This window comes from Haemorhous mexicanus, chromosome 3 (assembly GCF_027477595.1).
Source record: "Haemorhous mexicanus isolate bHaeMex1 chromosome 3, bHaeMex1.pri, whole genome shotgun sequence".
Classification (NCBI taxonomy): domain Eukaryota; kingdom Metazoa; phylum Chordata; class Aves; order Passeriformes; family Fringillidae; genus Haemorhous; species Haemorhous mexicanus.
In genome coordinates, this window is record NC_082343.1 from 50,142,318 (window position 1) to 50,168,317 (window position 26,000).

Consider the following 26,000-nt stretch of genomic DNA (forward strand, 5'->3'; position numbering starts at 1 on the left):
CAAACTAAATATTTGCAAAAATCATTCAAGAAATATTCCATAGAAATGTAATTTTCTCTCATTTAATTTAATATATATTTAATCTTAATGAAATATTTTAGTTCATTTTCTCATATTCTTAATGGAAGAGAAAAATTGTCTATGCAGAGGCACACTTCGCTTGCTATGATGCAAGAGCTACCTCTATGTGTAAAACATGTTTTTTATGTGAATGCTATATAGTAGAAACAAACTGTATATGTTTTAATAGGTTAAAAAAAAAAAATAAGGTAAAGCAAATGACTGGCCAAATTTAAAATTCATCAATTTTCCTTAAAATTGGTTTTCTGCTGTAATATCATCTGTGAATTTCCTGATTCCTCAGTTACCAGAAAAGCTGACTTTGAGGAAAGAAAGTATAAATTTGTTCATATTTTTATTGAAATTTCATGTCTCTTTGTTTTTTACAAGCCATATTACAAACTTGGGCACTCGGCATAGCCCTAGAACACAAAATGGTAGCAAGTCACTCTATAACAGAGCAGAACAAAATTGAGAGAAGGCTGTGCAACAAGCACCAGATATACTCTCACAAAGCTGGGATAATTATCTGTACAATTTGAGGTCACCATCTTTCTTTTCATAAAATAAACAAAAAAACCCTAACAACAAACATTTAATTAAAAACCAACCAACCAAACAAACAAAAACCCAACCCCAAAAAACCAAACAAAAAGCCAATAAAACAACAACAAGAAAAACCCAAACCAGAACCAAGGAAAATTTTTTTACCAGAGCACAGATTCAAAAACCAGAAAAAACATTTGAAATGTTTGACAAGTTACCAGTGCAATTCTTCTGGAAGTTGGGATTCTCTAGCGGGTGCCCTGGGATGCGGCACTGAAATCTGTGCTGCCAGAACTCGGGAAACCAGGGGTTGCGGGTGTTGGTGTCCAGCCGCAGCTTCAGGTAGTAGTCATCAAATGCCAGCACCTCGGGAGACTGAAGCTTGATAGTGATGCCTCCATTTGCTTCAGGTTCATAGCCTTCAATGACTTCATCTCTGTCTGCCCAACCGTCACTGAAAAGAGGCAAAAAGCTGCTTATTACATGAAGACAGAAAGCTGGTTTTGGAAAAGCTACCAGCCAAAGGCAGGCTGGCAACCTTGGAAGGAAGTGATTAATGGGGAATCTAAAGATGTAAAAATCAGGCAGAAAAAGCGGAGTGATAGCAACTTGTAATGAGCAGTCTGACTGATTTCGTGCAGAGTCCTCATTAACTCAACCAGAATAATGAGGTTTTATCCTTGTCCTTCTGGAAAGGTTATTTAGGCATAGCTTGTGCTGTGATATCCCTGTGACTGAAGAGATTCTGCTCAATTTCTGCTGTCCTGTAAGAGGTGGAAACCGAGAAAATTATTGTTGTCGAAAAGGAAAATGAGCCAGAATCCTGGATTTTTTTCAAAATAGACCACAGCCTGCATGGATCATACAGCTAGAAGAGCAATTCAAATCAAACATGACATGAGAATTGCATTCTGTTGGAAGAGAATGGAGTAAGATTACTGGACCAAACCAGAAATAAAACCACATACTATTCTCCCACTTCATGGAATTTGTGATAAAATGTTTTTTTCCCCCCACATCCTTCTTCTTTTTATTCTTTTTTTTTTTTTCTTTTTTATTAAGAAAAATGGCTTTCTGCTTTACTTCCCTGTTTGTTCATATATGAGATGCTTTTGAAAACCTGAAGATAAAGCTCTTTCTTGACGACATTATTTTATGGAAAGTCTATCTTAACAGGTTTGAATAAAGTCCATTGGGCTTAGCATTTGAGCTTTAGTTTAGTTCTTTAGTTCTTTTTCTCCTTCTTTAAGTGTCCATTGATTTAATGTCATTCTGCAGTTCTTATTAGCATCCCCCAAGAACAATGCTTTTACAGTCTAATTTAAGTGCAAATATAAGTCAGCCATTGCTTAATCTTAAAATGCTGGGCGTGTAATGAGAGAAATAGATTATTCTGGCACCTCAGATCTAGGTCTATTGTATTCAGAATCAAATCAGCTGCACTGCTTCTGTGAATAGCAGACAGATGAAGCACTTCCAGCAGCAAAGAGCTCAAGAGGAAAAATGAAATTCACCACTGAGAGAAGTCTCAGATTCACCCAAAAGAGGGTTGCATCCTGAATTCCAGACAGACTGAAAGAAGGTCTTTGTTAGAAGCCTTTTACCACAGCCTTGAGAAGAGTGTTGTGGTGCAGACCATTACCAGCTGAGGGCATTTATGAGACATTCAGCACAGGTGCACCTGAATCTCCGCAAAAGAAAATATAGATAATTTGAAGTAGCAAGCTCTGTCACAGTCCTGGTCAAACAGCTGTAAAGTGACCATGTACTGGACATGTGGGAGCTTTTCGTCCTCAGCCACCAGACTAAACAGCTGCATGGTTTAATTGGCATTCACATTAACTGCTGCATTTTTGCTCTGAGCACCCAGAAAGAAAATGGCAGTTTTCCATGAAAATACAGGAAAACCCACGTAGTAAATTTTTTCCACATCTGAAACACAACACATGCCTCTGTTATGGAAGTTATTGGAGACATGGGGCATCTGACAGAGCAGAGTAATCAATGCATTCCTTTCAACCCACTCTCAGGATCTCAAAAATCTATATTTTAAGATGCCATTCCATGGTGCCTTCGAGGCAGGATTTCTCCTCTGTTTCCCCCTTTGCCGAGGCCTTGCAGTAGAACCACCCAAGATTTTTGAGCTGACAAACTGCTGACAAATATCTTCATACAGCATGAGATACATGTGTGTGCCTGTTGCATTTCAAATGCAACAAAAAAGCAAAGAGCTGGAGGAGATGCAGGGTGTAGGTCACAGGAGGAAGACAGCAATTTTGGAAGTGTCCCAAAGGGACTCTCTCTGTCAAGCTGAACCTGTCAGAAGCTGCTGGTCACTTCTTCCCACAACCTGGGGTGCAGGTTACTCAGTGTCTGGTACCAATACAGCCCAGGTGATACCCACGTGGCTAAGCCTTGGCCTGACAGCTGCACTTGAACTGCCACAGGGGTGCACAGGGTTAAAAATCTACAATTTGTCCATCCCTGCTCCCTGCCCCAGCAGACTGCCTGAAATTCTGGAGGGGGAAAGATGCCACAGTCCAACTTCTCTGCACCACCCTACTCTTCACTTGTCCATGTGCTGAGGACAAATAATAAAAAGTACCATGCTCCCCTGACTACTTCATGACAGATCATGGTCTAGGAATTCATCATCTAGATAATGTATACAAAGGTAAAACCATGAAAACTAACTTCCTGGATTTCACATAATTCAAGATGGAAATTTTCACTATAGAGGAGAAAAAGACACAGTATTTATTTTTTCTTGTGTGGGGGAAAAGTAAGAAAGGGATCACTCTTACAGTATGAGTAATTAACTCCTAATTACATAATTACCTCATTATTTGTCACAATGTTTTTGGCTTTCAAACAGTAGACTCAAGCAGAAACATTAGCAAGACACAAGAATTAAGTAAATAGAGCCATTTTTTTACAAGACCTTGTTGAAATGAGTTAGTTTTGCTACTGCTTGGATTCCTACCAGCCAAAAAATAGCTATTTCTTTTTCCTCTCCCCTTCCCCAGTATGTTTAGCTTGGAAAATAGCCACATAAATTCTGAAGGCAAAATGGAGCAAATCTCCAAAACAAGATAAAGTGTATTTTAAGTTCTCTGAAGGCAGCTCATTGAAAAGTTCCCCTAAACTGGAACACAGATTGTCACCTTATGTGTCTTTGTCTCTTTCTGGCCCCAAATATTTTTTATTCTCTTTTCAACTTCCTCAAATTGTTAAATCTGTCTGGTAAGTCTCATCTTCAGCAAAATGTGAAGAAAAATCACTGGAATAAGAGAAAAAATGGTTCATAGGTATTGAAGATCATATGGGAGCTTAGCTCTACTTTCAGTAAAATCAAGAAAGCAAAAAAGAGTCCTCTGATTTCTTAGAGGATCCGTGCCATCCTGGCAGTTGCAGGCTGAGGTGAAATTTGCCCTAAGTGGGATGTGCAGCCCTACCTGCAGCTGTGGGAGGTTTATTAGAGACCCAAGATTCTGTTATAACATCTTTCTGGATTCTTTTTTGCTGTTTATATGCATGTTAAAAAAGATTCTCTAGAAGCACTGCACCTCTGGTGTCATATGAATAAATGGATAGTGGTCCAGAAGACAGTGGGGAAAAAAATTACATTTTTATTGCCGGGCAACAGCATGATACTGATGGTCAGATGACAGTGACAGAATCACAAGATCAATAGCTGAGTCAACATAAAAGTGAAATTTCATTTTAAATAGGAAGCACATACTATTCTTTTGTTGTCAGAACAAGTACATTCCACCTACTATCCTCCTTTCATCCTGCTGAATAGCAAGTAGCACCACACATAGCACTTTTTTCTAGCCTGTCTTTCCTTGCCTTTGCTACAGATTTCAGGAGGTGGCCCAATATCCATTACCCAAACTGCCATCCCTGGTAAGTGTCCGTGTGTGTAGCAATCTGGCCTTGAAAGATGCTGGGTACCTTGTGCAACTGATGATCTGAAGCTCTGTGAGGGAGTTTCAAGTGTGATGACAGAAACAGTGAGGGAGGGAAAAGCATGTGGGTGTCAAACTAGCAACCACTCTTTTTGCTCTTAGGAGAGAAAGAACAGCTTTTGTTATGGTTTTGTGGTGTTTACCACAGTAAAAACCGTCACTGATACTTTGCAAGCTGCTCTTGGTCCAAGTCCCAATATGGGGGCTGACATTAATGATACCAAACCCAAATTTCAATATTCACTCTCAAACAAAAATCAGGTGGAAAGGGAAAAAGCTCAAAGATACCCCAGAGGATGAGAAGTCCTAGTTACCACTATCACAGATGGGATTTGAAGAAACGAAGCTTTTTTTTTCCATGAGTTTACTGTTCTGTTAATATGTGACAATGGACATCACTGAATTGTGGCTTAAGCATCTTAGCCTTCTATATTTTCTGAACTGCAGTCACATATATTCTTGTGACTGAAACACCGGGAGAAATGGAATGGATTTCCAATTTCCTCTCCTCTTCCAAACATGAATACTGTCAGCTGCTTTTCACAAGGGCTGATGAGACAACCAGCAATCAGCCTTTCTATTTTCATCTCTTCAGGGCTTAACTCTTAAGTGATGCAGCAGCAGCTCTGCTCTGCTTCTCAGCACAGTGCTCAGAGAGCTACTCATCCAGGTGCTTTTTCCAAACAGACAAACCTACAAAAGTAAACACACTATTGTTTATGAGGACTGCTTTCCCTGTGATTATTGTCAAGTTAGCATCCTTTCACACGTAAAGAAAATGAAACACATTTGTTAGTCACAGATACTGACTGCACCCTTGGTCCCTGCATCCTTGAATTGTTTGATCTGACTGACCAAAGCTATAGAGGGCAATTGATTTAGAGCCCTCTGACTGGAGAGCTGCAACTCCATTTTGAATTAGCTGAGGTTATATTTCCTTAAGTTTTCATTCATTATGAGATCTTTTCTTTCTCTATGGACAAGTTATAAAAGAGAAGAAATTAAGAGCAGGAAGCCCTTTGAAATGCTAAATGAATTATTTCTGCAATAATCCTTCTGACTACAGCAGATATTCTTGTCATTATAAAACCAAATAAATCAATCATATTAACATGATTTCTGTCTCTTTAGTTTCAAGTATTCAACCTTCACAGTGGCTCCCTGCAGCTACCCCATTCAAACAGGGTGGCAAGGAACTAGGTGACTGTAACTGTCACACAAAAGGCTCAGAATCTACATTCTGGCCTTGCCTCCTTTCCACAAAAGTAAAGTCCATGTCAGTACACCTCCCCTGTCATGTTGATATATGTCCCTGCAGAGCCCAGTGCTGAATGCCTTCTTGCTACACTCTCATGGCTGCCAGCTGGCCTGCTGTTCTGTCAAACTTCTAATGCATTTAAGTATGAGGACAGCATCACTCAGAGAATTCAACATTTCAATAAAGTGCCAAGACATTTTGTTGATATGTTAATATCTGTATTTTTAAAAACAACTATTATATGCTGGATTATGAACATATGTGTTTAAAAGGCTGGGCATTTTAATTGAAAATACTTTTTTGCAAAACTGTCCTTCTGTGTTGTAGTCAGACACTTCTTTTTTGGAGGCTCAGACACTGCTTATGTAGAGGTATTTCAAAATGCTACAGAACGCAAAATAGTGCTAAGTAGCATTTAAATAATTTATTATTTGATTCTGGCAAATACCAGTGGTCTCAGTTTCTAGAGCTGATCAGACATGGAAGCCTGTAAATTTCACTTTCTCATTTTATAGGAGTCTTTTCTGACAGCATTCCACTGGAAGAGCCTGCATACATTCTCCTGTCTGCATGCAAGAGTTGTATAACTCCTCTTCTTTACTGGCAGAATGGATGGAAAGAGAGCTCAGCCAACCCAAAAAGTAGCAGTGTGGCAAGTGGAATAATTTTAAAGGAAAAAAACCAGTGTTGCCACTTGCTATGATCATAGGTGGTAGAATCAGGCCCAGAGTTACTCATTAACAGCTCTGTAGCTGACTGCTCAGCTGCCTTCTTCTGGGAATAGATTTTTTTAAAGAATCCTTTATTTCACCAGCCTGATGTGAAGGAAAAACACAATTACCTTATTGTGAAGGAGGATGAGTCTATTCTCTGGCAATAAGGAGAGCTACCAAAGATACTCAGTGTCTGTGTAATACATGTCTTAAACAGTAGATGCCATGTAAAGGAAATTGAGACTGTCCAATACTCACAAGTCAGCAACTCAGAAAGTGACTTTCCTCCTTAGGGGCATGCACTCTCAGTCAATCCCAGCAGTCAGCAATGTCAGCTAAAGTGTGCTGATCATTATTGCTAATGAGTATTGTTGCAAACATGGGGAAAAAAAGGCCATTTTTTGCATTTACTCATTTAGCTAATTCACCAGAATGACACACTTGCATTGAAGGGTGGGAGACCTTTCTTTAGCTGCCAACCAGGAATTTTTAAAAAATTTAGTTTTACTTTCATCTTTGTTATAATCATAACAATATGAGGAAATTAACCCCATGGCTACAGATGAGCCTGCATGTCACTGCTGGCAAGAGCAGGCTGAAAGGCTGTGTATTGTCAGTCTGTAACCTGAGGCCTGCTGACAACTGACTGACCTCCTTAAAACCAGAAGAATCAAGTTCACAAAATTTTCTCAGCTGAAAGGAAGACAAACGGGTAGTAACATACAATCATAGAACAGCTTGGATTGTAAGGGACCTTAAAAGTCATCTAGTTCCAGCCCCTCTGCCATGGCCAGAGACACCTTTCACTAGATTAGGTTACTCAAAGCCACATCCAGTCTAGCCTGGAAGATTTTGAAGGATGGGGCATTCCCAGGTTCTCTGGGAAACCTGTGTCAGTGTCTCACCACTTTCAAAATAAATAACTTCTTCCTAATATCCAATCTAAACCCACCCTTTTTCAGTTTAAAAACAATCCTTCCTGTCCTATCACTACAAGCCCTTGTAAAAATTTTCTCTACATTTTCTTGTATGCCCTCCTTAGGTGCTGAAAGGTGCTAAAGGCTCTGAAGTCTTCTCTTCTCCAGGTTTAATAACTCTCAACCGGTCTTCACAGGGTTGGACCTCCAGCCCCTCTGATCATCTTGGTGGCCTCCTCTGAACTTGCTCCAACAGGTCCAAAATCTTCTGGGTCCCTAGAGTTGGACACACTACTCCAGGTGAGGTCTCACAAAAGCAGAAAGCTGGAAAAGCCTCCTCTGATGTAGGCTTCAATATAGTCCATTAGTTGGCTCCTGCATGTATGGATGGAGATGGGTAGGAGTCATCACCTTTCAAGCTCCCTGTCTTTTTCAACCAGTGTCACAAGGTACTTTGGGATTCATATCTGTTTCCTTTTCCCACAAACTCTGCTGGGGTCAAATGTATCCTGAATTCCAGCCTTTGGATTTCCCCAGTTTGCTCACCTCCGTAGGTCACTCTTGACTAAAATGAGCTGAAAGCATGGGAATATCAGTTCTCCACACTGGTAGCATAAGAAGAAAACCACTGAAGCTCCTTCTGAGAAAGCTTTAGAAAGCAAAAAATAAACAGAAGACTGCTGCCTTGACGATGTCATGCACACACAAAAGAAGGTACAAGAGGAGCATTTGGTGCCAGACTGCACAGATTTTAGACTGACTGAAGAGCATGTCAAGGATCAGAATGACTGAAGAAGAGACTGGTATGATTTACCAGTTAACCCTGCTCCACTTGAGACAGCTCTGTGTACGCATTATGGTTTCAATTCTAATGTCCTACAGGAGGTGCTATTTCCTGAGAGAAATTGAGATATGAAGTTTAAAAAGTTTAAAAATAATTCCAAGGCCACTTCCTGGAAGTGATTTGTCACATTTCTTTGTAAAATTTCTGTCCTTGTCATGCTCTGCTTCATAACATTGCATACAACATTTTTCGCTTCCTGTTCATGATTACTGAAAGCTCACAGTCATAGTAGCACATTAGTTATTATATTTCACACAAACAAAAAATGTTGGTAAGGGCTTGAATTTTTTATTTAGTCAATCAGAGATTTTTTTTTGAATGAATGACACTCTGTAAAGAACCTAAAGTTGGTAAATGACAGTTCACAATGTTTCAAATTATCATCATTCACTTCCGTGCTAATGTTCAAAGTTTTTGCACTGTTCATTTAAAAATGTAGATTATAACCTTGTGGACCATGATGGATTGTATTTTGCAAATATGTATTTACAAAGGTTTTAATTATCATATGTGGTGCATATATTTGCATGTAATTTGCATAATGTAATTTCACTGCCTATCATGCAGGCAATATTTTGGAGAGTCTTTACTGTGAAGACTCTTGATACGTTTGGCATTTTTAAATGTAGTTGCTGCTTTTATGCAGGAAAGGGTTTACTGTTCTCAAGGGTGCACAATGCTGTATATCTTGGAAAATCAGCAACCATTCATGTATTCTCTAAGGCAAAGGCTGATTTTTCAAAAGGGATGCACATGCTTTCACCACAGACTGACAAGTGGATTAAATTCTTGCTCTGCATGTTTGAAATTCATGACATGAGGCATCACGAAAGCACAGTATCTTTTCCAAATGGAAGCATGTGTGTAGAGAAGAATATCTAATTTTAAACAAACACACACAAATTTGAAACTGTATTCTTAGCATTGTGCCTCATCTAAGGTGCTCTTGGGCTCCAATTTCACAGAAATACAGAATCACAGAAAAAGCTGAATTGGAAGGGACCCACAAGGGTCATTGAAGTCCAACTCCTGGCCCTTCACAGGACACCCCAAGAGCCACACCATGTGCCTGTGAGAATTGTACAAACACTTCTTGAATTCTATCAGTCTGGTGATGTGACCACTTCCCTGGGGAGCCTGTTCCAGTGCCCAAACAACCTCTGGGTGAAGAACCTTTTCCTGATATCCAACCTCCCCTGACAGAACTTCAGCCACATCCAGTGAAATCCAAGATTTTTACCATCTTATTTATATATATAAATGTAAAAGCAGAGATGTTTTGTCTTTCATCTCTGTACCAGTTCCAGGGGATTTTTTGGTATCTCCTTGTTGGTGCTTTGCTTTGATGTATATGCAAGAAGACTCCACCAAAAAATTAATATGTATAGTAAGGATATTGTCCTTCCTGCTATAAAAAGCCCAACTGTAATCCCTTTTCAGGATGGATAATTAGGAAGAAATATTCCTGCTGGTTCTTCCAACCTGTCCAAAAGTTAGAGACTGACAACCATGTAAAGGCGTCAAGGGGAATGGAATCATTCCTGTCTCTACTCCAACCTACAGTCTTGGGGCTGGATCTGAAGGACTGGAAAGAGAGATAACATATGGAAGGGAAACACACACATTCTTTCATATATATATGTATACACACATATATATATACACACACACATATATATATACATATATATATATATATACAAATATATATATATATATATATATATATATATATATATATATATATACAGGAAAGAGATCAGGTAAAGACAAGTCCCTCTTTGCTCCATGTCATTCCATCAGATCTTGCTGGATGCTTGGATATTAATTTTCCCTAACCACAAGCAGAAAAAGTGGAAGCATAGTTCCTTTCTTTCCTCCTTGTTTTGTTTTTTGAGGTCCTGCTAAGGAACAGGAAAATAGAAAAACATCTTAGAATCCCATTTCCATTTTCATACAAACCATACTTTCAAAATAGCATGAATTGCAGCCTTTAGATTTCTCCATGATAGTTGTTTACTTTCACAGGATAATCCAAAATTTCCCTTTAGGGTTTATATTTTTAGCTGATTCCCTCAAGCCATTGCTTACTGTAACCATCTCATATTACAAGAGTTAAGAGAAATACACAGAATTTATAGGCCTTTTCTCAGTATAAATCAAATTTCAAATATGAAGACCTAAAGAGTACATCCCATATCTTTCATTAGCTTTCCAATACTGGTTTGCATGTAAACTATTTTTCATACCTGCACAAGGTTTCTGGAATGCATTTTCCACAGTCATTCTTTGTTTAGGAATTGCTTTTTACTTTGCAAGCCCTTTAATTAAGCTGTGTCTGCAGAGGAACTGGCAGCTGTCGGTGAGAGCCCATTATCCATCCATACCAACATGTACTAAAATGGGCTTTGAAAATCAGATTGAATAAAATGAAGTGCAAAAGAAGAAGTATGATTGAACCCATGATAAAATCACAAAGCTCATGAAGATATTAATCAAAGTTATCATATATTAGAATATCTCCCTAAATGACTGTTTTTACCAAATCTATTTTAAATTTGTCCTAATCTGCCTTCTCTCTTTTTTTACATTCTGTGCATAATTGACTATCCAGATTAGCATGAATGTTTATGAATAATGTAATTTCCACTCAAATATGTATAAGTCATTCATTTGAAATAACATATTGATATGGGAAATATCAAATTCACATTATGCTAGTGAGTCTCCTAAGCACCTTAACCATTCCAGTGAGAGAATCAAGTAATACTTTAAGGCTTGAATAAATAAACACAGAATAAATAAAATCATTAGACTTCAATAACCTACTAGCACAGCATTCCATTTTTTTGACAGTAAAGAAAAGCTCATGAAATGCTAGGAGATCAAGAAACCAATGAATTATTTGAATAATGAATTCACCTGAAAATTAACCAATTGTTTAATGAGCAATTGCCGAACATTAAACGTGTGTAATACCTTGAATTTTTTTTATAATTGACTTTGTTCAGACAATTCTATTATACTTGACCTGAAGCAAATATTAGAGAGCATTCAAAAACCTATAAAAATATTATTGAATTACCTTTCTGCAATTACTGATGTCTTAAAGTTGTACGTGTCTATTCCTGTAGCCATACACTTATGAAATAAGAATTTTAAGAACAGTTTTATGCTTGTCTAGACCAAATTTAGTTCAACACTGCTTGGCTAACCTCTATACCCTAAAGTTCCTGCTTCAGCTAGCAGAGCTAGAATAGGACAGTGGCAGTCTTTTAGGTACTTAGGTCTCAGGTATCCAGTCCCTATTAAAACCAAAAAGGGCCTGAATGTAACTGGAAATTATCAGATATCTTTCTCAGAGGAAACACTGAAATGTGCTATCTTGTTTAAACGCACTTATTAAAGACTAGATCACGAGTTTATCATTCAGATTGTTCAAGTGGTATTCCTTCCAGGTGTCATGCTGGCATCACTGAGAAAGCTAGGATTGCAGATGCTCACTAGCATAAGGAAAAGGTTCACATAAGATCCTGCTAGCATGCAGAATGGATGTTATAATATTGCATCCCACAGTAACCTCATTTTGTAGCATGTGGGACATGGAATAGCCATAGTAAGGTGCATATTTAAATGCTGAGTTTGCATGCAGCAATACCTGCCTACCCTCCTGACTATCTAGGGATAGGAAAAAGCAGCTATTAAAGCATTTTTCTTTTAAAAAAAAAGATTATTATGCAGACTTACTCAAGTGTTAACATAAGTGAAGATCTACTAAAAGTGATAGGTTTCATTTTAAGTTATGCTAATCAGAAATTTATATTGAAGATTTTATTTAAAAAATATTTAAAACCCACTTATTGTTTATAAACATTAATGACAATTGTGAACAGATGTATATTTAGAAAGAGTAGAATGATTTGCCAAAATCTTGCTCACACTAGATGTATCTGTACATGCTTAAAACTACAGGAGTAAGAGAGTTTCATATACTTTTTATATGGTCAAGCCAAACTGAAATTAAGTAAATGTACATTGAGGAAACTACTGGTATTTCATTAGACTAAATAAAATACAGAAATGCATCAAAGTCACAGCTGAGAAGGCCCCCATTCTACAAAGTGCCTAATTCACCAAATCACCAAATTAATGCACAATATAAGCAGATTAATTTCAAAACAAAACAAATATTAATCCTTGTTAGTTCTGTACTAGAGACTGAGAAGGCATATTTTTTTCCTTCTAAATCCCAAGTTGTATGTGAGTGAATTGGAAGATTTCTTCCAGGCAATACATCTGGATATCTTTTCTGATATCAGATATTTCCCTGATGGAAACTTGTCTTAATGACCATCTGTCCCAAAAAAAGATGAAGGCTTCGCTTCTTATGTAGAAGCTATGTTTGTACCCTTTATTTATGCAGTCATGGAATAATTTATGTTGAAAGAGATCCCTGGAGATCTTATAGCTTAGAGCTTAGGAAGATATGTGGTCCATGCAATCTCCCTTTAAGTAATTTGTCTCATTCCTGTCAATTTCTTTGGATCATTAGAGTCATGTAACTTGGGAGACAACAAATCTGCTACTATAAATTAAGTTTTACACTTTTACGAAGGAAGATAAAACTTCTTATATATTTCATTAATCTATTGACCCCAGAGTAATCAAAGTGTTCCTAGGATCAAATTCTATTAATTAGTGATGATGTTGCAACTTACTAATGGAAAACTGAAGCAACATTTTAAAAATAGTACCTGATTTTGTCTGGCTATTGAAAAAAGGCACAACTGTGAAAGATTAACTTGACCATCCTCCTACAAGATACAGTGTGAGCTCTTGACTTTTCCTTTCATGAATCTAGCCAGAGAAGAAGAATGTGCATGGAGCAACAGAAAACACATACTTGTAAGCTGCTTCATGCAGTATTGGGATATGCAAAGAAAATCTGAAAGGCAACATGCAGAAACTTGTCTTGAGTAAAAATGCTGTGTTAACGGACAAGGAAAGGTGTAAGAGTAAAAGCCAAATGGAATCAAGTAAAGCCTGCTGTCAGGATGCTGCATGGGCCAGCTACTCCTTGAGGGCTGGGGAGCTGGGAGCTGAAGGGGAGCCCTGGGCAGGGCCGTGCCAGCCAGGGCTCAGCCCCGTTGTGCCCAGGCCAGGAGAGCAAGGGACTCCCAGGTGCCGTGGCCAGGTTCAGCGTCCATTCTGCTTTCGGCCTTTTGAATGATTTTTAAAATCACTTAAATAGAGATGGGAAACATTGCCTGCTTAATGTTTCTGTCCCACAAGTACAACTGCTGCAGTCATCACAGACATGCAACAGGTCCAGGCAGAAGAGAGAATGACCCTTGTGACAACAAACTGGACCATTGTCATTTCCTGAAGGTAAGAAAGAAGAGGAAATTCAAAACCATGGAGAAGATGACAAGTCCCCAGTGTTGTTATTTCCTTTTACTCTATGGCTGAATGATATGCAAAAGATTTATAATAAATCTCAAATAAACCACTCACAGAAATCTACTCTACCTCTATTAACAAGCTCTGAAAGCAAATTTTTAAATCCATGTTTTACATGAAAATCAAAGAAAAAAAAGTTACTTCTAGGGAAGCATTCAAAATAAAAAATTAGAAATACTTGCTTGTATTCATCTATTGAAATACCAACAAAACCTACAGAATTAAAGGTTAAGTCACATGCAAGTTAAGAGAAAAGAAACCAAAAATCCCCAAGCAGAACAACAAGAAGAAAAACAAAATCCCAAACACAACAATGTGGGGGGAGAGGGAAAATAACCTTTTCAAAAAAATTGCTCTTGTGGCACAAACTTAAGAACAGCAGTTTGAAACTTTGAATATAATGACTGTTCCTCACAAAAAGGTAGAAGGGAGAAAAAATTGGTGAAAGTGGAGAGAGCCAGATAAAAAGCTCTAGATTTTCTGTATTATGTCCTGTGAGCTGTAAGTAAAGAAAGATTGCACAGTTGGTACTACCTCAGGAGAAACCTGGGAAGTGATTAAAAGCCAAACAGGCAGAGTGCTTTCATCTGCTTCCTGCTGTCTTAGAAAGGACAAATGTTTGAGTTTCCCAAGTCCCCTTTGACCTTTTACTGGTGGCCACCTGTGCTTAGTTCTATACCTTCCTCTCTACTTGATTTCGGGTGCATTAAAACTCCTTCTTTCCCATCCCAGTGAGAAATAAAGCATGGAGAATTTTAATGGACCCAGTCAGGAGGAATGGACACAAAGGACAGTCCTATAGAAGCCTGAGCCTTGATGGACCAGCAATTCCACATGGAGCTAATTACTTATCCCTTGTGAATACCATGGGGTTGATTCTGGATCCTTTAACTGTAGCCTGTTAACACTTACTTATCTGAGGGATACAAAAGGAAATGAATGAGATTGCTCAGGATTAGTAAGCTTCAATCAGTTAGAGAAATGAAGGAATATGAGGTCAGTATCAAGATCACTTCAATCATGGTGCTTTTCAGAAAGTCCATGGCAGGCAGAGGACCCAATGGTTGGGAAAGAATGCAGATATGTCAGTATTTTGAGGGTTTTAAAGAAGAGTGTATAAATACAGATATATAAAAACATTGGCAAGAAAATAATTTTCTGAGTGTATTCAAAGAGAAGGCAAAGAGGGAAAGGAAATGTAGTAAATTCCTACACCGCAGTCAATGTAATTTGAAATATAAATACTTCATAATCTATCCAATACATATTAATCATATTTCCAGTTGTAGGAAAGGAAAAATGTTTAACCTAATGCCCCATTTGACAATATTTAGGAAGCAATACAAATAGAAAGAAGAGGAAAAAAGACTGATACAGTATTTTTATGAAATAACATGCTGTTTTTACTTGAGGGAATAAAAATATAAATATTCACCAAATTAGCCATTACTTAAAATAAAAAACTGTTTATTAATTTTTATTTTTTTTTTATGTTTAAGTTTTTTTTACAAAATTGTGCAGTGAGCTTCCCTCTGCAGTTCTTATTGGGGGAAGAAGGAGATGGGACAACTGTGAAACCTATGTATCATCTGTATAGCAACCACAGATAAAAGCTAAAAGGGAACTTAAATGAATGGGAATGAACTCTATTTGCCAAACAGTTTTCACCTGTCCTCTACATCTTCTTTGTAGTGATATAGGGCCACACACTCTGTCATGGACCCCTGCTACAGCCAAGCAATCCTTTGCCACCCCACCCTTTTCTCTTTCTCGTCTGCTTGCCTGTTATTTCCCCAGTTATTCTTCCTTTCTACTCTACACAACCTTCACCCTTTCACACTGTCTAGATAATGGAAGCCTTTCATGAAAGCCTCTAGATATTGCTGTGATTTAAGTGACAGAGGAACATTAAACTTCTCAGCCACTATTTTGTGCGTGAGAGGCAGTATCTCTGCACAGACAGCCAGTGATTGCACACTGAAAACTACATTTTATTCCCTACTGAAATGCTACTAAGTAGAAGAATGCTGCATCAGTTAAAAAGAATTAGAAGTGAAAGACTGGCATTGTATTAGTGGTAACTACACAGTTTTGGCAGAGGAAGAAGAGAACTATCCCTGGAAGTCTGACTCACTACAAGAAATGAAATTACTACAAAAATGTTATTTATTTCCATCAGCATCAAGTTTAACTGTGCTACAAGACACATAAATACCACTAAAATATAAATGTATGCTTGTATTCTAAATAGCAATTTAAAAAAATAAGTACATCTGTTTAACAAAATTAGAGCTTGAGCCAGTATTTGTCACGGAGCTGCTTGAACTGTCTAAAGTGTAAGTGGTAGAACACAATAACACTCTTACTGTGAATTCAATTATGACTTGGAAACTATATTTCTGCATAGAAAACAGAAGGGAAACAGAAACTATATTTTGATGATAGAAATAAAATATCGCTCCCAAAAAAGATACCATTCTGTCATATCCTAGTCATATATATATGTATGTATATATATATATATATATATATTTTTTTTTTTTTTTTTTAATGTATATGTGCCATAAAATTCTGCAAGCCAAGAAAACAGGAAGGCAACAGGCAATAAACAATTCTGGGGAAAAAATAGTGTAATTAACAGACAATGAAAGTAATATTTACTAGGTCAGTTTTTACTACCTTGTCAGGGAAGTCTCTACCTTAGGACTCAAAATCTGTGGACATAAAAGAATTCTAGCTTAGGTCTGTGTTGTCTAATATCCAAAGAGAGCAGAGGAATGACTTTGTTATGTGTCTGTCTAATCAATGTCCAGAAATTGCAAAGATTATTTTTCAGGGCAGGTTTGGCAGAGAAGTGGGTGGTGGGAATTGCTTTGATAAGACAACCTTCTATTACGCTATACTCAGGAAATCCTTAGAGAAGATCATACCAGTATTCATCTGACAGCCTTCTCTGTAAAAAATCTTTTTTCTCTTTAAAGAAAATAAAAATAAAATACAAGAAGCTCAGTAAGGACAGATTCAATTTCCTCCTTCTTTTCTCTTTTTATTTTTTTATTTTTTTTATTTTATTTTTTTTTCCCTTGAAATCACAAGTCTAATTTACCAAGCCTGGAGTTTTTTGTTATATTGAAAGAGAAGCTCATTTAAAACCAATGAGCCAATTCAACAATAATGGAAATAGATACTGCAGCTCCATTGTCCTCTCTGATGCTACCTTTACTACATACCATCTCATTGCCATAAACCAACTAACATTAGCCCACGTTGGTCATTAGCTGCTTTGCAAAGAACCTTCTGTTTAATCATTTATAAAGAAAAAAACCAATGCCAAGAAAAATTACCTCTTTTTACTGCTTCAGATAAAGAGGTGAGGAAAACTGGCTATCATACAACAGTAATTTATTTTGTGTCCCAACTAAAACACAGTACCCAAAACCAAGATGCTTCACCCTCAGAAGTGTTGCTGTGTTGAAGCATTTATTATTGGCTGTTCACATCTTCTTCAAGTAGGTTGTCCCTGTGATTTTTACATTATCAATAAACCAAACACCTGATGATTATAAGACATATAAAAATTACAATATATTAATATACACAGTATTTTCAGAGACCATTCAGAGCCTTCATTGCTTATGCATTTCATTCATTGAGGCTTTCTTTGAAATCATGAGAGTTAAGCAATTGCTTTATATTAAATGAAATTGAAGATTCTTTTGTTGGTGCATACCTTCAGTAACTAAAATTGAGCAGTAATACAAGAGAACTCAAAAAATAAAATAAAAAAGAAAGGCTGCTCTGTCCCACCCCTCCAAGGACGGTGACACATAGTTAGTAAACTAAGTGCACACGTAACACTAGGGTTAGGAGAAATCATTGTGCTTCATTCCACAGTTTGCTCGAGTTATTTTCCCAGAAAATCTATTCATTAATACCAGAAAATACTTATGCAAGGTATACCTGCTGCACAGTACTCCACTGACAATATAAAGTCATTCAAAATCCATCTTAACTTTGCATCTTCACAGTACAAAGCTCCTTGAGTGCCTTGACTGATCCTACAGACAGGTTTGTAGCCCAGAAAGACGGACACCAGCTGCTCCTTGGTGTGATACTCAATTCCTAATTATTTAACTTCTTAATATCTTCTCTTCTAGGATTTGAAACAGCCACTGTTATCCTGGCATTACAGAAAGAAAACAGCTTACAACATCTCGAGAATGTCTGGAATAATTATGGGTAAAATGTCTGAGTTAAAAAAAGAGTAAAGAGTAAAATTATTTATTTTCCCAAGTTGAAAAGAAAACAAAGAGTTTATTTTCTCTTGATTCAAAAAGTTTTTGGAACAAAGAGTGCATCTGAGATCTGATATAAGAAGAAAATAAAAGGAGAGGGAAATATTATTAGTGATTGGGTTTATGCTTCAGACTACTGGGACTTGTTCACTGCTGCATGATGGAAAGTTTGAAAATTTGCTTCTAGTTTCAAACTTCGCATCTACATAGCAATACCTCCAGAATTATTTTCATTTCCCCCTTTTACATGTACTTATCAGAATTTTATACATATAACAGTCTTCTTCAGCGTGCTTATACGCTAACTTCTTTACATGCAAAACATAAATTTGAATCTTTCTCCTGCCTGTTTACATCCTTGGCATTATTTGCCTCATTTCTATATTTGATTTCTTTCTCTTATCTCAACAGCTATATGTGCAATGTCCTTAAATACTTTCGCCTGTGTGTCTCATCTTCATATGTCTTGAGAAAGATTTAAGCAGCAGCTAGTTTAGTCATTTTAAGCTCATTATTTCCTATCTTTATTCATGAGTTTACATCCTTCCTGCTATTTATTTTTTCTTGTTGTAATTGTATAAGCCTCTCCAATTTTTCCTAACAAACCAGCTATCTCCTTTTATATGTGTTTTCTTCACATATGGCTCTTGTTTGGTTTACTATTATATCCCTCCACTCGGCAGAAAACAGGAATGCTCAAATAGCCAGGCTGAAAAAATCATATTCTTCTTTATGCACGGCACCTTACTGATATATATTTCTTATATACCTTTTGAAAAAGTTGTTCTTGTAATTTATACCGCAAGTTCCTAGAAGAAAAAGAAAAATTATCTGCCTTTGGAATTTCATTATATAATTTGAAATAATGCAAATCAGAAGCAGCACTTTTAATGCATATCTGATTTAATCTTTAGGCATATGTATATTACTTACTACTTGAGGGGATAAGAATACTGAGCATACAACAGTTGTAGAAGTATTGCTTTCTTTCAGTAAGCAATCTTTTAAACCCCTTTTAGCCTTTAGAGAATCTAAAAATTTTAATATTGCTATTTCTCTATATGGTTATGTATGTGTTTGAACACATATTCCTATGCACCTGTACTTAATTCAAAATATCAAAAACGGGTTACTTATTTACTGTAGTAATTTCTTTCTTTACAGACCCTCTGCTCCTCAGCTACACAGAGATCTCACTGCTCAGGTCAGCTCTGCTCCTGTTAGCTTTCCCAGTACCTGTCTTGGACTTGGCAGGAAAATCACCATGCCTCAGCAGGTGCCACCACACATGTGTCTCCTGTGTTCAAATGGACTTGCTCTCATATGGGAGGCGGCTACAGGACATTACCTCTGGCAGTGCATCTCCAACACACCACATGACACAGCCAAAGCTGCAGACTTTAACCCAGCTCAGTTCCCATTTCTGTCAACTCAAAATATACATTTAACTCTCACCATGAGTGCAGAAAGGTCTGGGTTCATAGGGGAATGGGTAGGGGAAGATGAAAAAGATCTGAACATTTGCATCATAGAACTTTTGCATACCTGGTTGAAGAAGTATTACACATGGGAACTGGGAGATCACTACCTTAAATGCCTGGGATTTGTGAATCCAGGTCTTTGCCAGTGCTAATGGCCTCAGAAAATGATTTGGAATATTTCTGCTTCAGAACTTTGATCAAAGAGATAAAAAGAACCCATTAGGATTATGCTGTGCTCTGGAGGAAGCCCAAACTCTCTCACTCACAGTCAATTTCTGTTTCCTGAGAGAGACAGAAAGCAAGCTGTGGGGCTTTGTGGAGTTGTTGGCTACATGGCATTTTCACAGCACTTAGGCAGTGTGATTCAGAGATTAAGAGAAATTGAGAGGTCAGAAGGTAGTGGCAAGGGGGACAGTCTTGGGAAAAGTGATGTCCCAAATAAAGTCCATTTCTGTTTACCTTATCTCTAACTAAGAGTTTGTGCCCTTGTGCATGCCTAGTTGTGGACAACACAGTCCCTTTACAAATGACAACAAAAATGGAGTACATCTGGCTGTTCTGGCTTCTGTCATGAGGCTAGCAAGGCGTGTCAGAACAAGTAAGCAGCAGCCATGTGTGGCAGCTACCAAAGACATGTTACTAGGACGTGGAAGCACAGGACACTGCTTACTTTTGCCTCCTACAGCTGAGCAATGGCATCTCTGGCTCTGATGAGGTTGGCTGCTAGGCAGATGTGTGTGTAGCACAAAGTTAAATCAGTGGAACCCCAATACATTATAAGATTAATTTACAGTGTCTTGTCAGTGTGTCTAATGGAACATGCGTTGGCTATCTGATGTGGCTTTTGTCTGGGTTATTCTTACATGTGTGTTTCCAAGCCTTGCCCGCACGTAACAAGTTCTGCTGCTTTCCAAATTTGCATCTGTTCCCATGGTCTGGGTATGTAACTTTGAAGGTGCTTGTATGGACTTTGAAATGGGACAGAATCTTTGGGTCAGTTTGTAACAGCAGAATATGAGGGGCACTCCAAACAACTGAATCAGAAACAAAAATACCTAATGGAAAATTCAGTACAATTGAGATCTTATCATGTGAAGCTAAAGTAGAATACCTCAACTGAAAACAAAAATTAAAACAATTCAATTAAAATCAGTGGGAACAAATATTTTTGCCCAAACTTAATTTAAAACATGCTGTAGCCAGCACATTGAGATGCAGTTTTATGTCATGAAAAAGTCCAGAAAGGGTAATGTAGGAGACCAGCTGTCCTTAATGGTGTTTATATACAGGCCATAGATCCTTTTGGTTTTCAGATCTCTAAGCTGGAAACAAACTCAACCACTTAGTTAACAAGTGATAAGAGACAATAGAAATGGACTCTCAATAGGTACCACTAACATGGAAAGAAAATCTGCCTTATCTGTTTGCATTTAGATCTAAGAGAACTAAATAGATTGAAAAAGGTTCCATGAATTGAGGCATTACTCTTTCACTAACTCAAATGTCTATCTGCTTCACTTTTACAAATCTCCCCAAATAAGAAAATTCAAGGCAAGCCACATTCAAGGCACTAAACAGGGGGTAGTAGTTTCATGGGCTTCCTTTGGCTTAAATATAGTCCCAAGAATTTTCACTAAGTGCTACGTATTTCTTGAAGGAACTGAATCTATTGAAATGCACAGAGATGGTGTTCTGACTTTTGGGAGTACAGCAACAGAACATCACAAAAGACTAAAAAGTACATTTGACAAGGCTATGAAATAGGACCCAAATTAAACAATAAATGTAAAGCTTCAGGCTCCAGAGATATTTGAAAGAAGCCCTAAAGAAGGCAGTCAATTTCTAGGTATTCTAGACTTCAAAGAAGACAAATGAGTGTGCAAAGTGGGAGGGATGGTAAAATCTGTGGGAAAATTCATGCCAAGCTTGACAGTCTTTATTAGTAGCTGTCAAGCACTTAGAAAGGAGAGCACAATGGCATTCAAGCTTGGACAGAGACTTTTAAAGTTACAGGGTTAAGTTCCTATTTTTAAGTATTTTGATAACAGTACACAGACCTAGGCATTTTCAGAAAATATTTTGGAAAATTGCTGAAGGATAGGATGCTTACAGAATAGGCTGCATACAGGGCACCCGTGATATCAGAATGCCCCTATGCTTTAGCAGAGGAAGAGGATAGGTGAAAGAAATTTTACATATTCACTTACAGAGAGCTACCAATAGCAAGAACTAGTCACATAACATTGGTGCTCTGCAAAGGTGTCAGTGGTTAAATGTAACTGCAAAATAGACTGGGGTTTTACTGACTGCAATTATACTGTTTGAAAGTATATAATGAATCTGGAATAATATACATAGAGACAAGATTAATTCTGACAAATAAAGGTGCATTGTTGCACATGGGAATAGTAAAAAAACCCCAAAACCTGTTTCAGGAACTGTATTGCTGGACTATTATTTGTGTTACTATAAGGCAACATGGAGAAATTTGTTCCAATTCTTTCCTGGGAAGAATTAAATCAGCATTTGCCAGATACGTCCTAGAAACTGCTACATCTTGTCCTGGTCTACCACCTGATAGGCAGCAATCTCCCCAGCACCCACGTAGAGCAAAGCTGCATTGATTACATTGATCAAGCTTTGTGGATGAGTTGTAATTGACAGGGATCAGGCAGCTGTGGAAAGCGAATCTGGTTGGATTCGAACAACTCCGCAATGATTATACAGTCTGTTCTCATTCAAAAATACTGGGAGATGAAAAACTCCCCTAACCTGTGCAATCATTTTAACTTTGTACCCAACATGTAAGCTGATTTCTCACATTGCTGGGACTAGAGTCAATCAAAAGCAGCTGCAACTAATAGAGTTATAGTATCATGTACTAGAAAAAATTGTGTCAGGACTTATATTTATGTATAAAATTGGGTTTGTTTTAACTTTAGAGTTCCAAAAGCTTCTTGACATGAAGATTTACATGAAAAAATGCACCAGGATGGTATTAGCTCCCAGCACACAGCTGCACTCAGCATTAATCTGCTGTCTAGTCTGTCTCTGCTCAGGCTAACCCAGAGCCAAGGGGTGTAGGGGGATAGAATATAACAAATAAAGATAGTGTAGGAAGTAATCTTACTCCTAAGGAGTTTCAGCTGGGCCAATTATCAAAGATTAGGAACAGGCCTGACTTAAACGGGCCACAGCTGTAACCAGTGAGAAGAAGAGTGCTGTTTCTCTGCCCTCAAGAAACACCAAGAAGGTATGAAACTTTTGTGATAAGGAAGCAACAGTATGGAACCCCTGCAATAAGATGACATCAAAGGGGTAGCACAATGCAGGACATTGGTGTTGGAAGGCACTAAAGAAACACAGGGCCAGATTGCAAGGGCTACTGAGGCCCCCTCTTTTGGGCCCCAACTCCTTTCTTTCCCATGTGTTTAAAATTTCCTTTATGGATAATATATTCTTAGGCTACTCCTAGGATACTGTACCAATGCAAATATGCGTAATATGTGTAGAAGGGGAGAGATACATTGATGTTGTCTTGAGGAAATGTCTATCCCCATCCTGAAGAAAGAACTACATCAGTTCTTGAAGTAAAAAAGAATAAAACTGAGATGATAAAACAAGCAAGAACTCATAATTTAAGAGAATGTGTCGTCTTAAAAAACAAGAGAAGAATCTAGGTCAATGTTACTTGCAACATAATGAAAAATAACCGCCAGACACACAAAAAGGGGAAGAGGGGAATAAAGGTTTGTTGGGCAGTGTCAGGACAATTCAATGTCAAAAAACACCCAGTCTTCATAAAAGATCCTTGATAAAAATACCATCCCATGAAAGTTGAAAATAGCAGAATAACCTTACAAAAATAAGTGTCCCATTTTTATGAGTGTGACCTATACGATGAGTTACTAGAATCTTAGCATGGGTAACAGAAGATTAGAAGGACAGCATGTAGCTATAAGTTGAGTATGTACTGGACTAATAACCTTAAAATATGTGACTGAGGAAACTCACAGAATAAGCCATAATCCATTTAAAAAGCTTTAGATGTAAGAGGACAGCAGTAACAGGTAGACTATCCATAAAGTGATGCTATATTTAAAGACAGATGACATATATGGGAAATTAAGAAAAAGTAACTCTTCCAACATTGTTTTCCCTGATGAAATAAAATTCAAAGGGAGTTTGTGACACTTGAAGATATCCAGTGAAGGTTGTAATGAAACATACAAAAGGAAGCATACTAAAAAAAAAAGTCAAGTGAGGTAGTGGATCAAAACCAAATTAACTTCATTTCATTAATTCATATTTGAGCCATTCCATACCTGTACTTCCATACCTTTCAGAGATGTGCATATTTCTTCTAATCCAAGGCTTTTATATTCCTCTAGAGTGAGAAAACCTAATCATTTCCATTCTCTCTTTCAGCTGAATCTTTGAAAGCTTATTTACACATGAAAGAGCCTGCCTAATTTACTTCTGCTGCTTTTCAGGGGATGGTGCTGAGTTCACTGTCTTAGAGGTGTCTGTGGTCCTATCAGAAAAGCAAAAGTTTTTCCTACAGACTGTCAGGAGTTTGAAAAGACTAACCAAACTTCTAATTATTGTGTTTTAAACTGAAGATGAACACAGATTACAGAGACTAAATCCAGAATTAAGGAATTCAAATCTTGTTTTATTTATGTTTTCTCAGCAGGGACAGGAAGATAAAATACCCTCTGAGAAGAGAAAAAATTACAGCGTGTAAGGATCTACTGTGGCCTGACCCAAACTAGGAAGCATTATCTTAGGTTAAAAGGTACTGCATAGGTACCTAAATCTAGTCAACGAAATGTGAAATTGAAGAGAAAACATGCTTCAGATGAAGAGATCCCTGAAAGAAACATTAAAACAGTCTGAAGTACGGAATGTGTGCATGTTAACAGCTACATATGTTCAGTGAAATGAATTTAAAACATATAGATCACCCACACAAGTTTATCCAAGATGCTGGGGCACCATATGATTATTCATTTACTCATCTTTAAATGGAACTAACTTCCCAGAAAGCAAAAAGTGTGAGGTCTTGTTAGAGACAGCTTTAGAGTTCCTTCTATCCCCTTCTTTCATTTATTCCCAGATAAATTCTCATGCTAAACCCTCTTCTGAGCAGTAGTAATCACTTTGCTGAGTAGTTCAGGGAATCACTATGAGTTTCAAGACTGCACTAATTTACTGTCAAGGCTAAAGCCCTGTCTGACACATCAAGGACCAAGCAGCAAATAGCTGATACACATGGCAGTTCACTAAGACCTCTGTAAGCTGTATGAAAAAAGCCCCCAGACTTTGGAAAGATGTTAGCAGCAGAGTTTGAGGGTACAGTTATAGAGTACTTCCTTGGATTAAAGTCTACCAAAATAATATAAATATTATTACTAACGTAAATATTATTAAAGCCCTGCTGAAGAAAAAGAAACTTACCAGAATCTATTCATATGTTTGATTGAAAATATGGCAAAAGGAGTGGTCTTTTCTGACAGATTACTAGCAGATTTGCAGACATGCAAATAATACTTCAGTTAAATTTACTAACCCTTTCCAGTTTGAGAATGATGAAAATATGTAACAGTCATTTAAACTGAACTACTTTACCAGCTACTACTCAAAATAAACTGCAAATGCATCTTTGAACTGCTTGTGTAGAAAACAAACCCTGTCTGTATCTAAGATGGCAACGCAGCATGGCTGAGAAACTGTTATTTTGCAAAAAAAAGACCATATAGAAAACACATACTGGTCTAAGGTGATGAAGGCCAGTCAGCAACTTGGAGCACAACCATGCAAGGCCTGTTTCTAATACCTGGAAGTTTTTAAGGGAAGTACGAGGTTGGTATCAAGCCAAGGGGAAGATTTTAAAATTGTGCTAATGTGTTGAGACAGTCAAGTGTCACTGAGATTTTTCAGAGATTGCCATTTTGTATAAAGAGGATTTTGTAAACAAAGTTATCACAAAGACCACATCAAGACAAAATTGCTTGGATCTTTCCTTGAAAAAAACAGTGGTGTTAACTGACTCACAGTGTCATTTTTAACCACCTTGAATCTTGCATTTCAACTCTACATATCACAGAGATTGGTAAAAAAAGACTGGTAGACCCAAGGCTACCAAATATGATTAGATAATAATAAATGAAGAAGAAATCTTGCATAGACAGAGATCTTAGAGGAAAAGCCTCACATATACTTAGAAATTAGTTAGGTTATTTCTGTTTTAATATTATTAAACTATGGGACACTGTCGTGGTGATGGAGGCTCGGACGCTCAATATGAGTGATCAGCAAGCTTTGTTTATTGATTAGAGCATCAGACATTTATGCACAACAAGTAATAAGCTCATACATATTCTGTAAGCTAAGCAATCTATTGGTTATACTATAGGTATCAGTTCCCCTCTTTCTTTCTCATTCCTTACGAC

General features: G+C 37.5%; 1 protein-coding gene across 3 annotated transcripts in view; it reads right to left on the reverse strand.

The window, feature by feature from the left end:
* The window catches only part of GRM1 (glutamate metabotropic receptor 1), a 177,425-nt gene that overhangs the window by 65,653 nt on the left and 85,772 nt on the right, over nt 1-26,000 (reverse strand). For all 3 annotated transcript variants that reach the window (XM_059843359.1, XM_059843361.1, XM_059843360.1), the window contains exon 3: nt 825-1,060. In XM_059843359.1, the coding sequence (XP_059699342.1) occupies nt 825-1,060 (236 nt within the window). The remainder of the gene's footprint in view (nt 1-824; nt 1,061-26,000) is intronic.